The 17,656-nt window shown below is 36.3% G+C and overlaps 2 protein-coding genes and 1 long non-coding RNA gene across 4 annotated transcripts; 2 read left to right on the forward strand and 1 right to left on the reverse strand.

Annotated features, from left to right (window-relative positions):
- Window positions 1-1,778: 1,778 nt before the first annotated feature.
- On the forward strand, window positions 1,779-4,340 carry LOC137730681 (transcription factor bHLH68-like). Its single transcript, XM_068469646.1, has 7 exons — window positions 1,779-2,118; window positions 2,403-3,243; window positions 3,388-3,516; window positions 3,629-3,700; window positions 3,835-3,903; window positions 4,025-4,063; window positions 4,176-4,340. The coding sequence occupies exons 1-7, from the start codon at window positions 1,799-1,801 to the stop codon at window positions 4,338-4,340; spliced, it is 1,635 nt and encodes a 544-aa protein (XP_068325747.1). The 5' UTR covers window positions 1,779-1,798.
- A 2,122-nt stretch (window positions 4,341-6,462) lies between these two features.
- On the reverse strand, window positions 6,463-8,515 carry LOC137733014 (uncharacterized). Of its 2 annotated transcripts, XR_011068362.1 has the most exons (5): window positions 7,997-8,515; window positions 7,653-7,714; window positions 7,094-7,138; window positions 6,776-6,854; window positions 6,463-6,567 (listed from the first exon to the last, which is right to left on the reverse strand). It is a non-coding gene; the product is annotated as an uncharacterized lncRNA (long non-coding RNA). The 2 variants fall into 2 exon arrangements; XR_011068363.1 differs by lacking the exons at window positions 7,094-7,138; window positions 7,653-7,714 and having other exon boundaries at window positions 7,997-8,514.
- Window positions 8,516-9,281: 766 nt separating this feature from the next.
- On the forward strand, window positions 9,282-15,150 carry LOC137731293 (protein CHROMATIN REMODELING 19). The gene is made up of 12 exons (XM_068470388.1): window positions 9,282-10,054; window positions 10,368-10,485; window positions 11,960-12,000; window positions 12,078-12,328; window positions 12,411-12,591; window positions 12,929-13,114; window positions 13,245-13,418; window positions 13,527-13,685; window positions 13,860-13,937; window positions 14,051-14,187; window positions 14,375-14,593; window positions 14,744-15,150. The coding sequence occupies exons 1-12, from the start codon at window positions 9,515-9,517 to the stop codon at window positions 14,898-14,900; spliced, it is 2,241 nt and encodes a 746-aa protein (XP_068326489.1). The 5' UTR covers window positions 9,282-9,514; the 3' UTR covers window positions 14,901-15,150.
- Window positions 15,151-17,656: the final 2,506 nt, after the last annotated feature.

Raw genomic sequence — 17,656 nt, forward strand, 5'->3', positions numbered from 1 at the left:
GATGGCTATGTGCAAGAAAAATATCCACTAGCTATTGATTTGTAGTTGGCTCTATTTGTAATTCTGAAGATGGAAGACTCTGGTCACACTCTACATAAATAATGCAGCTACAGTATAGTCATCTACCTGTTTCGTTGGTGGTGATATTGATGTTTAGGGACGTAAACAAGTTTTTTTTTTTTTTTTTTTTTAAATGAGACTAGCTAGCTGGTGGCTTCGCTACGATAGTCTATCATTCCAGAAGTCAAAAACACTCACAGTCACAAAGGCATAAACAAGTTGTTAAATGCAGACACATGGTAAACTGGCCTATATCTTTTTACCAGAAAGACGGTGATTCAAAGCCAATTTGGCATGGTTGATGGTTATGATCCTCATTTAGGTGGCTAGAATTTATCCATGTATCTTTTTCCTATAAATGAGAAAGCAATTGACACTACTAGTTATTATATAAAAGAACATGAACTTTTCAAAATGCCATTATTGTCGAAATAGGAATCAAATTAAATAATTTAAATGTAACGCCGCCTAACCTATGATATGTATTCAGTCTCCACCTAATCAAACTTTCCACTCCAAACCTAGAGATTAGAAATAAAAGATACATTGGGTGGATGAGATTGAAGCTAAAGCTAGCTAATAAGAACATTTTAATTTATACTATAAAAGTAAATACATACGGATCAAATATATGGCCATGTATTAATTCGTGTGACAATGTCTAATGAAGAAATTAAAAAAATGCTTCCCTCCTTCCGCAGCCAATGACCCTTAATGGTGGTAGAAGAACGAAATTATACGGATGGGAAAAAAAAATCCTCAAAGTGGAACTTGATGTAGAGTGATGCAGATTGCCACTCAATAAAAACACCCACCAATTCACTGACCTATATGCAAAGGCCAAGCAACTATACCCTTCGTTAAAAGGAATGGATTTGTTAATTATACAATAAAGTAAAAGATACCACACATATGAATTAATTATTAAGCAAAAGCAATTTTAATATCTGACCATTTTATCATCAAGGTCTAATTAGGTCCATTATTCAATTTTAGGGGACCATGGTCGTCTCACACACACATTGTGTTGACCTCTAATGGTAAAACACATAGCTTCTTGTGATATATAGAGAAATAAAATATATAAGTTCCAATGACCTAAAAATTGAGTTCTAACCTTTAATTGTATAGCGCAAATTTGGAACTTACGTGATTAATCCAATTACTGTGCTGGTACAATATGTTTGGAATGTCTTGTGTAGAACAAATGTTGGTGACTATTGTGATTTTTTATTTATTTTTTAATGTAAACTAATTTGCATTTGGGACCATATACGTATATGTTGATCAATTGTATTTGAGAAAAGTATTGAACGTATTCCGTTGTGCTTACGGATCAATAGTGTCTTGTCATGCAAGAAGTTTTTCTTAGCGAAGAATGAAGAACCGATCGAGAGGCATTAGGAAACCCTAACCCTAAAACCGAACTCTTGGTCTTGGGCATCTGGAAACCCTAAACCTAAAAACAAAACACTTGGTATTGGCTGGGCCAGGTTACATGTGTCCGTATATAAATTAATAATTGCCCACGACCTTTAGTGGAAAAATTCAGGCCATATTTTATTGTCTGCCCTATTATTGAACGATAAAACCTACAAACCCCGTACGTCATCACCACCCAACGGATATTCATATATTTATCCCAATCCCTTCCAAACCCTCCACCACAACAATCTATTACAGAGAGAAAGAGGGGGAGAGAGAGAGAGAGAGAGAGACCGAACAAAGTTAAGAACAAATGGCCGAAGAATGCGGTGTTGCAATCTCTTCTTCCTCTGCGCGGCTAACGCAACAAAATTGGTGGGATCTTGTCAGCTCTACCAACCCATGGCAGCAGCAGCTAAACCAGAAGTACTCCAACTCTAGTAATAATTGTGATGATCTTGATCAGGATGTTTCAAACTCCAGTACTTCCTTTACCAATGCCTCCAACCACTCAAGCTTCAGTGTCGACTCCTCTCGCATAATGCTTGTTGATCAGCGTTCTGCTTCTTCCAACGACGACCTAATTAATGGCGAACAGGTTTCTGAGAATCATATTTGGAACCATGTTCTATTGTAAGTAACTCTAATTTTTCCCTAACATATTTTATTACTAATTAGCTAGTAATTAGAAGAGTTATATAATCTCAGATAAAACTTGAACCATCCATTTTTTTTCCTTACATATATAGCAGGGTTTCGACCCTTGAGCCTAGCCTATCCTACCTATCACCTTACCTACCCTCACAACTGGGCTAATCCCAGAAAAACTTGAGCCGTGTCTATATATATGTGCATCTTTATACATTTAGGCATATATACGGTAATTAATTTAAGTTTTGAATGAACCATGAATGCAGAAACGCTAATGCAAACCATGATTTAAGCGACGATGATCATGGTGTTGGAGAGAACTTCCTAGATGCACTATCATCCAAGAGCTTGTCAACTCATCATGTTATGTACAATGAGCCTGCTTGTGAGGACTTGAAGAAGTTGGACAACAATAGTACTTGGGAGTTCATAAACTCAGCTGCCTCCAATTTCAACAATTTTGAAAAGCAAATAAATGGAGGATTCATGGACAACAACATGAATATTAGTATTGAGAAAGAAAGGTTAACCAAGATGTCTAATCAAGTCAGCACCTGGTCCATTGCAACCCCAGAACCACAAGTAGTACTCAACAATATGCCTCCTCATCAAATAATGGATCAAGATAATAAACTTTGTTCTACTATCCTTCATCATGATCGTCAGTACTCACAACCAAATCTCTGTCATTTAAAGCCACAACCGTTTTTTAATGATTCCACATCGTCATGCAATCCTCAGATGGGAATTACAAATAGAAACTCCGGATCCAGTTTATTTTCGTGTTACAGCAGTCAAATTATGAAGGTAGATGATCAGAATCATGGACACCATAATGGCATTGAACATCAGATTGGCCTCAACAACGCAATGGCTGCATATAATCATACTAGCAAGTACTTCAATGGAAATGGATCACTACTGTCGGATTCTTATTATTCTTCATCCACTAGTACTACTGCTGCCAGAAATTTAGCAGATGTTGGATCTTTTACGAGTCAATTAGGAAATAAACCCTTGATTGACCTTCATGCTCCTAAGTCTTGTTTCAAATCTTTCAACTCTTCTGATCATTCTAAGAAGCAAACCCTGCAAACTTCTTCGTCGGTAAGCTCAATATTTAGTTAATTTAATTTTTTTGTTGAGCGATATCTTAACTGAAGCTCATCGTATATTATATATGTATATATAATTGAATGAGTAGTGAAAGAGGACAGGTTCTAATTGCATGTGTATATATAATACACGCAGACAAGAATGAGTAGTGGAAGAGGACAGGGAATTGCAAATGAAGGAAAGAAGAAAAGAACGGACGACACATCATCAGAAACAGTCGTGAAAAAGCCTAAGCAAGAAACTTCTACAGGATCATCTACAAAGGTACTCTAACATGCAAAATAAAAAAGGCAAAAGACAAGAAATCATGCTTGATCGTTAATTGATAAAATAACCTTTTCTTATGAAATTATTAATTAATGTCTCTGATCAACAGATTCAGGCACCAAAAGTCAAGCTTACGGACAGAATCACGGCCCTTCAACCAATCGTGTCTCCGTTTGGAAAGGTGAGCGGAAAGCAGCCACACAAGAAAACCTGCTAATTAATTCATTTCAACTGGATTAATTTAGATGTTTCATTCCTTTAACTGATCATCGTATTTGGCATATTTTAAATTATCATAATTTGGTTACATTTCAGACCGATACAGCATCAGTACTATATGAAGCGATTCAGTACATTAAGTTCATGCAAGACCAAGTGCACATGGTATATATATTATCATATCTCTTTTTAACTCTGTCCATTATAAATAATTTTATTTTCTAACTAATAAGAAGTTAATAATACCAGCATAGAATTAATCTACATTTCCATAATTTTTTTGCAGCTATTGAATAGCCCTTATTTGAAGACAAATTCACCAAAGGTATATACACATGCTTATATATATACATATATATATATATATGTATATAGACACACACACACACACACACACACACTTTCTTTTGCTAATTATTTAATGCTATTTTATTTAGGATCCATGGACGATGGATAGAAAAGATTACAAGGGGGACACAAAGGTTGATCTCAAGAGCAAAGGCCTATGTTTGGTGCCTGTTTCATGTACCCCTCAAGTTTATCGTGAAAATACAGGATCAGACCATTGGACACCAACATATAGAGGATGTTTGTATAGATAATTAACAAAGTGCATATATGATACTTTTGATTAAATATATATGTTTCATATTTTCTTATGGTCAATGTAATAATTTTAATCTAGAAAAAATGTGGTCAGTGCATGTTTATATCTTCTAAAAAGAATGGGAATTATATATATATATATATTTCTTTTGTATTATGGCTTTGGCCTAATTAAAGTGCCATGCAGCTGCTGGAAGTCAACGGTTCATTCTTTCCGGTCACACATTCTTCTTCTTTTCACTCTCTTCATGATCATCAGTTTTTGTAAAATTCTAATATCACATGCAAAATGACCAATGAAAGTTTATAACCATAGCTGCTTCAACTGTTCAACACTGAGTTATTCTAAGTCGACCGTAATTGATACATACACATTACAAATGAGAGTTTCGAATCCTAAGTTTCTAGTTGTTCTACTCCCACCCATTATCCTACTCATCCTCACCACCATTATTAGGCTAAACCTAATTATTTATGTGTGTATATATATTATCTTTGGAGAATGAATGTACGTGAAATACATTTCTATATTGCATGTTTTAATGGAGAAGAGATTCATAAAGATTCATGATGCATGACCAAACCTTGTATTATATATTCTCCTTTTCTTGAAATGATCAACTGAGTGAAAAAGAGAACGTAGCTCAGTATACTAAGTGTCATAATACAATTGGTTGAAAATTGTTTTATTATCTTCACCCAAAAAAAAAAAATATTTATTACACGTGATGTACCGTGTCGTGTTCATGACATATTGAAAATTTTCTCGAGGAGTATTAGTACTTACAAATTGAAATGCTTGCAAGGAAGTCGCTCACTTTGCTTTTGTCCTCAGCGCATCTCATGAAATTATGTACAAGCAATGTAAATAGTACTTTCCAAAACCATAATTTCATAAATTTGAATCCCGACAAATTTTAATTCCAGAAGCAAAATTGACAAGGGGAAAAAGTGAATCCAACGAAGCAAAATTGGTTTAGGGAAAGATGAGCATACAGTGCAGAACTCGTAGTGGTAGTGGTGCACTTAAACATGCTATTTTGGTGCTCCTCTCAATCAAAACGATGGTAGACTATATTTATGGTCTACCTTAGAAAGAAAGAAACTAATATGCATGATGTGCTTCCTTCCCAGTTTCTCCTCAAACCACTCAAAACCTCATCATACTTTATTAACAAAATCGCAGAAAACACTGTTTTTAGTAGTATTCCAATCATTATCGACTTTGACGAGTCATTTTTGAAGACCCAAGTGGAATACTTCGATGAGGTTCAACGGATTGTAATATCATAAAGAATATGTAGTTTAATTAGTTAAAAGCGTTTGTTCTAGATGAGGTAATTTTCTTAAATTCCCTTCTCATGTTATATGCTTGTATTCCCATCCCAATACTGCATGTATCAAAATAGCGTAATACTAACTCGTAGTTACCTAAATCATGGACGCAGAAAAAGGAGTACAGATCCTTTCCGAATAAAAAAAAAATTGAGCTAATGATCAAATGATAGAGACCGTTGAAATTTGATCCAACGGCTACAAATAGGGACCGTTCTAAAAGTTATAATAATTATAACCGTTAAAATTTGATTTAACGGTCCAGATTATTTGATCCTTAAGTTCAATTTTTTTAGTTCCGAAGAGCATTTGTACTCCGGAAAAAGAATGTTGCGATTTATACTAAGGCACTATTGTAAAATTTGACCGCATGATGATATACTTAAAACACTATAGATCAATGTTCTTTTTTCTCAAGGACAAGCCCAAACTGGCTTTGATTCATAGATAAAAGCCCTAAGTCATGTCCAAATTTCTGAACTATGGTAGGCCCATCAATTAGTATCTGGCTTTGAAGTTAGCCCAATGAATTACACTTTGTTGTAACTTATTTGAATTTTACACAATCGAAGCACTCTCGGGCTACATGATCATTTTTTGTTCCAACAAACATGAGATGATGTTTAGTTATAAAAAAGTTAAGGTTTTATTATAAAATCTATTAATAATTTGTGAAGTAATTTAACACTAGAAATATTGCCCACGCGTTGTTGAGGGATTAAAAATCGTATGAAAAAAATGTTTCAAAACTATAATATATTGTTACACAATGTTAATGTTATCTACACCGAAAGATGTTTGAACTTATTGAAAGAATTTTTACATGAAGAGCATAAATTGGATGAATGAGGCTCTTGAAATTCTTTGAACCACTCTGAATAGCATTACCTGTGAATGATTGATTGTGTAACAAAAATTAGTAAAAGAGTATAATAGATGAAACTTTCTTATGTATAATTCAAACTTCTACACATTTATCCATACTTTACAAATTGTTAGAAACTGCTAAGATAACAATTGTTATCACATAATTGGTATGCTATTAAACATAATGAATTCCATGAAACAAAAAAAATGATATGCAATTTTAACTTACGATGCTAAAGAAGCTCTATAAGAGTAGCTGGGTCCTCTGTTTTATCCATCAAAGGCATTGCAACTGTAGATCCTGAAAACTATAAAAATCCATCTAGTCAAGAGAGAAAATTCAATAGTTATGGGTAAAGTGAATATGGAACCACGAATGTAAGATATACTTGACAAATTTGCAAATTCATTACAATTTCAATTGAATTTCTCGCTTAAAAATCTTAATCTACAAAACCAAATTAGTTTTATCAAACAACATTCAAAAATAAAATCCAATAAAGGAAAATATCAATTGAATAACCTGAATAAGTGGAAGCATTCATACCTCAATTTAATTTTCAGCTTAATTTTGTTGCTTAAAAATTATGGTCTGCAAAACCAAATCAGTTTTATCAACAATAAGGTATCAATTTATGAAAGCAAAGACAACACATAAAAAGAACATTAAAACTGGAAACCAAGTCGTGATACTTCACCATTTGACATAGAAATTTTATCTTGCCTACATACACTGAAATCATTTTTTGTATCTATACACTGATAATTTGAGATTCAATATGGAAAAATTAATCATGACCATTCCTCTCTTTTTAAATTTTCAGGGAAAATTTGAACCACAAACAACCAAAAAACCCAAATAAATTTAACAGCAAAGAGATGAAGTATATACTTGACCCAAAAATGACTTGCAAGCTCCAGAATAAAACCCTAAAAGACACCAAAATCTAAAATATATATATATATATATATATATATATATATATATATATAATTCCCACATATTCAACTTTCACACTATAGAAAACACAACTTCACAATATTAAAAAATAAATAAATAAATTTGTTGCAGAAAATGCTAAAAGGAAAAAACTGAAATTATTTACCTTGAGCATAAACGGCTTCGAAGGTGCACATAGAAGCCCCAAAAAACGAAGAGCAAAGTGTCCTGAAACAAAAAAAGAGTTGCAAATCATACAACCAAACGACAGTTCCAAGGATATAAACAAAACACCAAAAATTACAAAAAACTAAATTCCAAAAAACATAGAGCATCGTGTTCTGAAACGAAAAACACAAACAAATCATACACCCAGACATCGGATCTAACAATATAAAGAAAACACCCAGAATTAGAAGGAAAAAAAATCATACAAAAATCCCACTTGAACATGGAAAACTACAAAAATAAAAATTAAAAAGCAATACTTTAAAGGTTAAAAAAACTCACCACCAAACAGAGGTGGACCTTGGAGATAACAAATCCACCCTGATAAAATCCAAAAACCAATAAAATCAGTACTGACCCAGGGATTTTAAACGGAAGATGCAGCAACTATTTATTTTTCCAAGGGTTTTAAACGCAAGAAATTTGCACAGATGATTTGGCTAAGAAAAATGAGAAAGATGAGAAGATCAGCAACCAAAGGTTAAGAAAAGGAAAGTAACTGGAAACTGAAGGAGATTTGGAGAGATGCAATTGAAGAGAACTTATCCACGATGATCGACGCGTGGCAAAACAGTGGAGAACGCATGGGAAGACTGTGCAAAAGAAGAAAAGCAACGGGCAAGCTGGCATCAAACAGGGGCAAACATGTTCCAGATTTTTGTTTTTTTAATTATATTTTGGTGGCAAGGCATGCATCATTGCTGCCAGGTGTGATGAGGTAAGGTTTTTTTAATTATTTTTTGGTGGAAATGCATGTACCATTGCTGCCAGTGTGGATTAGGTAAGGATAAAACGCTGGAATCGAAGAGAGAGTCGGATGGCTACACAAAAAGTAAAATAAAAGAGGGAGTCAGAATGGAAAAAAAAGATACCCAGGATGATCAACACGTGGCCAAAGAGTGAAAGAATTCCGAAGAAAAGAAGGATAACAGTAAGGGTCTCTCCAACGCACGAAGAAAGGGAGAGAAACGGAAGAAAGCAAAGAAGCCAGGGGCAGATCCGTCCGGACACTATTGCTGAACAGTGCCAGAAACCAACTGGGTTTTAGTATATATAATTTCATAAACTCTTATATGGTTTGGTTCTCACTAGTGTAGAGCCAAATAATGAAAGAGCTTATAAAATATTGAGCTATTCCCGTATTACTAATTAGTTTTATAATAAAACTTTAACTTTTTTCGTAGTAACGTGCTTAATTAAAAAATCAGTCAAATTACTTTTATGTGTAGCCCCCTAACAACACATGCTCCACATCATCTAATTTATATTGTTCACTTGCTTAATTTAGTCAAACCTATACTGAAACAGAATCCATTTAAAAGCCTAAACTTTGGAACCAGTTCCCCTCTAGATTCATATATGCTAAGCAGACAGACCGTTAAAATTTGATCAAATAAGTACAATTATTATAATTTTAAAGGATCTTATTTGTAGCTGTTGAATTAAATTTCAACTATGAGATTATCTGCTCAGCAGCTCTATTTTATTGCACCCGAAGGATCCAGCTCCCTAAACTTTAACTCGTTTATCACTTGACGAACCCTTAAATTAAATTACTCTTAATTAACCAAGCATCCCGAAAATTATGGCGGTCTTTGGCTTCCTTTCTTCCCGTTTGCACTCCCAAAGTAGAGGAAGCTCCCAATCCCAAAGATCGTCCTTCCTTTCGTCTTCAGTGACTCACCGCCGACCTTCTCTTGTACTGCTACTTAATTAGTAACGCTACAACTCACTCCCTCCTAATTTGCAATTAGGGTTTTCCATTGCCCCCCTTTCCGTCATTTTTTTGACACCGCTTACATGAAGCGCGGGTTCGACGATTTCGAAATCTCCGACGAGGACTGGGAGGAGCACTCCTCCGCCTTCAAGCCCTCCCGCGTCCTCAAGAAGCCTCGCACCCCGACTCCGCGCCCAATCGAGTCCTTCGCCTTCCGATCATCCCCCAAGCCCCAACAACTCTACGACGAAGATGAAGACTCCGATTGCGTCGAGATTAAACCCGAAACGGAGGACGACGATTCCGATTGTGTCGTGATTAAGGACGAATTGGAGGACGACGACGCCGACGACGTCCCGGAGGCTAGGACGGTCAATCGTGGCCGTCGGTTCGTAGTCGAGGACGAGGATAGCGATGGGGATTGGGCTAATATTGAGTCAACGAGTGAGGAAGAGGAGGATGCGGTAGAGGAGTTGGAGGACGACGACGTCGTTGGGAAAGCTTTGCAGAAGTGTGCCAAAATATCGGCGGATTTGAGAAAGGAGCTCCATGGGTCGTCGGCTCCGGCGGTGTCTGATAGGTACGCCGAAGTGGAAGCTGCCTCTGTGAGGATTGTCAATCAGGTGCCTTTTCTTACTTTTACTGAACTTCTTGTGGTATGAATCTCATGGAGTTGGAGAGCCCTTTTACTCGTTCTTAATTGGGTTTTAAAAAATTTGGTATGCCTTTGTTTCCAATTTATTTAAAAAATGAGGAAAATTTACAGGTGAATAGAATGTGGCTGTATAAAAGTTTGGTTCTTGTGTGAAGGTTTTGTTTTGTTTTTTGTTATGTGTTGCGAGGTCCTCATAAGCAAAAAGTTGGCTTCTTGTTGCTGGTGTCGGTATCAACTTTCAATTGGATTGGCAAGTGATGGTTACTGATTTATTGTTGTAGGATGACATTATTGAGGCATGTAGGTCTGAGGATTCCAATTTTCAACCGATTCTCAAGCCGTACCAGTTGGTTGGTGTTAACTTTCTTCTTCTGCTGTATCAGAAGGGTATTGGCGGAGGTACTTTTTTTTTTTTGTTATCAGTCAGCATAATTTTGATTTTACTTCTACATTAGACAGTACATAAATGAATTTGGTTCCCTCTGTGAAAATGTATGACCGTAATGAATTTTGATTCTCTAGATTCTGATTAGTACAAGATCTTAAAATGTGTGACTAATATTTTAGGGAATTGATATTAGTACTCCAAAAATCTCATTTGGCACTCCTCACAAGTGTATTTTTCTTTCTAAATATAGAAAGTTTGGAGTGCCAAATGAGATTTTTGGAGTGCCATTAACAATTCCCATATTTTGTTGCCGAATGGAATTTCATTAGTCATTGTATGATTCTGAAATGTCAATATTAAATGCTCTTAGATGACAATGACAATGAAGCAGAAGAAGAATCGATTTTTGAATTAATTCTCATCTACTTGTATGCTAAATTGCATGATTCTGAAATGTTAAGATTGATATTCTTAGATAATAATAGAGCAATGAAGAAGAAGAATTGCTTTTTGAACTGATTCTCATCTACTTGTATGCTTGTATGATGCTCAAAGAATATATACATGCTAGAATGGTACCAAACAACTTGACTTTCAGGTTAAGATTTTCACGCTGTGAGAGCAGAGAATAACTTAAACCATAGTAAGCTTAAGCCCACTTGATGTAAATTGAAATAGGGCATTCAGTAACTGGGAAACGGCTTTGAGATTGAAGTTCCTATAAGAAGTTTTATATTTAAGTGACTTTGTTTAAGTAGATAAAAATTGTTTTTAAATTGAAATAGGGCGTTCATTAAGGGTAACTGGGAAACGGCTGTGAGACTGAAGTTTCTATAAGAAGTTTTATATTTAAGTGGCTTCATGTAACAACAACAACAAAGCTTTATCCCACTAAGTGATTTAGGTTAAGTAGATGAAAATTGTTTCAATCTTCTTGTGAACAATTAATCCTCAGTTTCTTTTGATTCATTGTTATGAATTTTTTCTTGTTTATGGTTTCTTGATATTTGGTGGTTTGCATCTATCATTATGATTTCAAAGTCCTTGTGATGAAAATGTGGTATAGATAACTTTAGCATGATGTTATTCAGAGAGACCTTGAATTTGGGAATTTTTTTAATGCCATTACTTCAGTAGAGTCAAAATTTGGAGCAGTGGCATGTAGTCTTATTAGTGGCCTGGTTGGTCAATGGAGCGATGATAATGCGGTACTTTCTAGTATTTCAAGTGTGAATGTCTGGAAAGTTAAAAGAAGATGTTTTTGATAGGGTCACAAAATTTGTTTGTTTCACAACTGACTTCAAGGCCATGTCAATAGAGAAGAAATTTAAGCAGTGAAGGATATGCATTTTGTTGTCGTTGTTATTATGCTCAAAATTTTCCAATTGTAGTTATGAGGCTGTGTATAAGCGTAGATGCATCTGTGGCTTGGTTTAATATCAATTCTCAATCATTACAGTTTAATATCCTTTATATTTTGTGCAGCCATTTTGGCGGACGAGATGGGTCTCGGGAAGACCATTCAGGTACCTACGTGTCCTTCCCTTTGCCTGTCCAATAATATTTGTAACTTTGGTTTGTAATATTTGCCCTTGTTGAACAGGCTATAACGTACTTGATGTTATTGAAACATTTAAATGATGACCCGGGTCCACATTTGATTGTATGCCCTGCTTCTGTTTTGGAAAATTGGGAAAGAGAACTTAAAAAGTGGTGCCCGTCATTCACTGTTCTCCAGTATCATGGGGCTGCAAGATCGGCTTATTCAAAAGAGTTGAACTCTTTGTCCAAAGCTGGATTACCACCTCCTTTTAATGTTATTCTCGTGTGCTACTCACTATTTGAAAGACACAGGTTTGCTTTGGTGTTGCATACGGACAATGGATAGTGATTATGATTTTATGCTATCTTAATTCCTTAACTTCTGGTCTTCCAGTGCACAGCAGAAAGATGATCGTAAAATTCTGAAACGGTGGCAATGGAGTTGTGTGCTTATGGACGAGGCTCATGCTTTGAAGGACAAAAATAGCTACAGGTGGAAAAACCTAATGTCTGTTGCACGAAGTGCAAACCAGCGTCTAATGCTGACAGGGACACCTCTACAAAATGATTTACATGTATGACTTTTTTACCCCTTGAAATCTTATGGGATATTACTTAGGGAAGACTGGAATATGATAAAGTGTAACTGTGGTTTTGATGGTCATGATCTACTGTGTGGAACTGAATTTTGGGGTTACGTTTGAGGATGTTGTGGGAACTCTGTGTTACATGAAAATACTATCTGTGAGTCTCAGAGAAACAATTAAGAATTGAAATCATTTAATAATTTCATGTTTCTTGATTAAGTTCCTTGAATTAATATTGATTTGCAATGGGACTTGTGCTTCTGTTTTAATTTTTAGATTTTTTTAGTTGTTAAATGACTCATTAACTTATGGGTTTCTGTTGCAGGAGCTTTGGTCTATGCTGGAGTTTATGATGCCAGATCTTTTCACTACAGAGGATGTGGACTTGAAAAAGCTGTTAAGTGGTGAAGATAGAGATTTGATTGGCCGCATGAAATCCATATTAGGACCCTTTATTTTGAGACGCTTAAAATCCGATGTTATGCAACAACTTGTTCCAAAAATACAGCGGGTATGTTTTATGACTTTATGCCTAGTCATTTTCGGGGCTTTGGTTCTTGATTTTTCATATTGTCATGGTTTCATTCTCTTTTGGTTATTTCTTTTGTTTTTTTAGAAAGAAGCTGAGAAATGTAGTGCAGGTTGAGTATGTTGTCATGGAAAAGAAGCAAGATGACGCCTATAAAGAAGCCATTGAGGAGTATCGGGTAGCTTCACGAACTCGTATTGCAAAAACCTCAGAGGTTAACTCGAACAGTATTCTTAAGGTTCTTCCTCGGCGGCAGATCTCCAACTATTTTGTTCAGTTTCGTAAGGTGCATCTTTCTCGACTTTCATGTTTTTGATATCCCAGTTCTTTTGTTGTGATTGCATATATGTTGTGCTTATGGTTTTTTTTTTTTTTTGCTTTCCTCATTCTCTAGATTGCAAATCATCCTTTACTAGTAAGGCGTATTTACAGTGATGAGGATGTGGTTCGTTTTGCCAGAAAGTTACATCCAATGGGTGCATTTGGCTATGAATGTACCTTAGACAAAGTAATTGGGGAACTTAAGAGTTATAGTGACTTCTCTATCCATCGGGTATATTCTTAACTTCTTGAAAATGATTTTGTATTTTTTTCTAAATTTTGTGCGTTAAACTAACTATTGATGTTTTGGATTACTTAGATAATCTAGTTTTGTACATTCCTTGTGCGTGTGTAGCAGATTACATATTGTATGTTGACATTATGTACTCTCTCTCTCTCTCTGCAGCTTTTGCTGTGTTATGGTGTCACTGATAAGAAAGGATTGCTTCCGGACAAATATGCATTGCGTTCTGCAAAATCTCAGGTATAATGGTACTTTAGTAAGTTCACTAACCAATTGGTCTGAATCAAAATTTGGAGAGAGTTGTTATATAATACTCTCCTCGAAATTGAGAAGAGTTTTCTTGTTGATACTAGGCATTGGCTGAACTTCTTCCTTCACTGAAGCAAGCTGGGCATCGTGTGTTGATTTTCAGCCAGTGGACGTCAATGCTTGATATTTTGGAGTGGACTTTGGATGTGATAGGTGTTACATACAGACGACTTGATGGAAGGTACTGGTGTACTTCGTCACATTTGTAGATTTTTTTTATCTTAACAAAATATGCTCTGCCATATGGTATATCTGTTTTATTATTTGGCTTGCTCAGTTCCACTGGTTGATTGTGGTATATTTGAATTGTTACCTCGTCTATTATACGTTGTATTTTTTGTCTGTTAACCCGTATCTCCAAATTTCAGCACTCAGGTGACGGAAAGACAGACGATAGTTGATACATTCAATAATGATACTTCTATATTTGCATGCTTGCTGTCCACAAGAGCTGGAGGCCAGGGCTTGAACTTGGTTGGAGCTGATACCGTAGTCATACATGATATGGATTTCAACCCGCAAATTGACCGACAGGCTGAAGATCGTTGTCATCGCATTGGCCAAGTGAAGCCTGTTACCATATACAGGTTTGCCCCTTCAATTTCCCAATGTCTCCCTCACTTCTACCTATCAACCTGAGAGAAGCACCTTCCCTGCTTTTATAATGCGGTATTTGTTTATGGGTCGTAAACTTGAATAAGAAATTGTAGGATTATAACCTGTCACGTCCTTTACAGGCTTGTGACTAAGGGTACAGTTGATGAAAATGTCTACGAGATTGCGAAAAGGAAGTTAGTGCTAGATGCTGCAGTCCTGGAATCTGGCGTGGAGATGGATAATGAAGGTGACACATCCACCATGGGAGAGATATTATCCAAACTTTTGCTCGGTTAAGATTTTAGAAAACTTAACAGTCGATCTGCGGATTGAGAAACTGCAACAGAAACCTTTTGTAATTTAGTTTTTGTATTTTTCTATTCACATTGTAACATTGTAAGAGGTCCATTGTTGTATTGGATAGGGATTTGAAGAAAAACCATACGTAGTTGTAGGCCGGTATGCTATACGGGTGTAAGGCTCAAGTATTATTCTGGCAGTTAAAGTTATCGTCAATAAAACGACGATGGTTAGCAAGTTTTAACTTGGAATTTCGTTGAGTGTGCTCAACCGTTTATTCAATCTGGTCATTCGGTCCGGTTAAAAGGTCATAGAGCTAAAAATAGCTAAGAATGACAAGAAAACCGTTTTCAACCGAGGGCTGGGTCAAAGGGTTTGTGGGCCTCATTGGGCCCAAACCGCCAAATCAGGTTAGCGGGTTGGCCATTTCCAGCCTAACATTTTGCCAACCTTATAGTTCAAGAATATCAAGCTTGACATTTTGCCAGCCCTCCAGCTCAACCCATTTGAATACCAACGGCTATTTGGCGTCAGCATGACATTAGCCAGCAACGGCTAGCTAACGTCATAAGAAATCCGAAGAGTTACTCACTTTAGCAACACATGTCACTTGAAAATCATATCTAAAAAATTATTGAGATTGCATAAAGATAAGAAATCTAGAAAGTTACTCACGTTAACGACATATGTCACTCGAAATCTTATTCGAAAAATTATTGAGATTATCTAAACATAAGAAATCCGGAGGCTTATTCATTTTGCGACAAGTGACACTCAAAATATGTCTAAAAATCTTATTTTAATATGGTAGTTTAATTTAATTAACCATATTAATTTAATTAAAATAATAAATTATGTTTGTTCTATAGCCCTTTGGCCCCCTTGGTTGGAGATGATTTTTTGTCAAAGGGTTGTGTTTGGCCTATGGCCCTTTTGTGACATCCCACATCGTCCAGGGGAGTGATCCTTAAATGTATATTCTCATCTCTACCTAGCACGAGGCCTTTTGGGAGCTCACTGGCTTCGGGTTCCGTAGGAACTCCGAAGTTAAGCGAGAAGAGGGCTAGAGCAATCCCATGATGGGTGACCCACTGGGAAGTTGCTCGTGAGTTCCCAAAAACAAAACTGTGAGGGAATGGTAAGCCCAAAGCGGACAATATCGTGCTACGGTGGTGGAGCGGGCCCGGGAAGAGATCCGCCCGGGGGCGAGATGTGACAAATTTGGTATCAGAGCCTAACCCTGGTCGCGGGTGTGCCGACGAGGACTTCGGGCCCCTAAGGGGGGTGGATTGTGACATCCCACATCGCCCAGGGGAGTGATCCTTAAATGTATATTCCCATCTCTACCTAGCACGAGGCCTTTTGGGAGCTCACTGGCTTCGGGTTCCGTAGGAACTCCGAAGTTAAGCGAGAAGAGGGCTAGAGCAATCCCATGATGGGTGACCCACTAGGAAGTTGCTCGTGAGTTCCCAAAAACAAAACCGTGAGGAAATGGTAAGCCCAAAGCGGACAATATCGTGCTACGGTGGTGGAGCGGGCCCGGGAAGAGATCCGCCCCTGGCCGAGATGTGACACCTTTGGCCCCTCAGTTGGAGATAGTATAAAATATGGTCTAATACTGTTTATTAAAATCTTTACTAATTAATAAAACACTCATTGTCAACCAAAACTCTATGAAATTACCAGTTTAACTTTCTAATTAAAACAGAACATGAATAAGACATATGGGGCATAAATGTAATTTCACACAACCAAAAGTCTCACATACATGTAATCCTAACATATCTCTAATTAAAAAAACAAATAAATAGATAAACCTCCCACTCCCACTCCCACATTCTCTATTACTCTCTTCCTCTCTTCTTTTATTTCAAAAACAAAAATAAATTTTTTTCTCACACACACTTTGTGTGTGCCTATATGCTAGTATAATTTATCGCAGGACTATAGGGCTAAAGGAAGTCCTTTGGCCCTCCTTCAGTTGGAGATGACCTTACAGTCGATATGTCGATGGAGAAACTGCAACAGAAACCTTTTGTAATTTAGTTTTTGTGTTTTTCTATTCACATTGTAACATTGTAAGATGTCCACTGTTGTATTGGATGGGGATTTGAAGAAAAACCATACGTAGTTGTAGGCCGGTATGCTATACGGGTGGAAATAGGCTCAAATATTATTCTGGCAGTTAAAGTTATCGTCGATAAAACGACGATGATTAGCAAGTTTTCACTTGGAATTTCGTTGAGTGTGCTCACTGCTCATCCATTTATTGAATCTGGTCATTCAGACCTTTGTTCTAAATTATCCTTTTGCTTTCGGTATTTTAACTTGGGAATGAAGGTATGTTGGCTTCTGGATCAAACAAATAATCGATTTACTTAAGACAATCCCTTAATTGTTGTCCGAACTCAAATTAATTAATTATATTCTCATTTATAGTTATCTAGGACTTAAGTAGATTGAGAAGGGTTGGGTTAAATGAATGAGTTGAACAAGGTTAATTTCTGAGGTTCACTGAGCTGCATGAATGATAGCAGGGTTATCCATCATAAGAGGACATTCAGAGTTTCCATGAAAGCACATAAATAAATTAAAAAGTTAAAAACAATATTCCGCGTTATGTTGGAAATAGGGTCCCATGTCGGGTCGGAAACTTCCCTGGATAAACTACACCTATAAATGGTTTCGCTCATAATTGTATCGGAGCTTTTGTGATAAAATTCAACACGTGCCGATTATGCAACTCGTTAAGT

Source organism: Pyrus communis, chromosome 4 (assembly GCF_963583255.1).
Source record: "Pyrus communis chromosome 4, drPyrComm1.1, whole genome shotgun sequence".
Lineage (NCBI taxonomy): Eukaryota > Viridiplantae > Streptophyta > Magnoliopsida > Rosales > Rosaceae > Pyrus > Pyrus communis.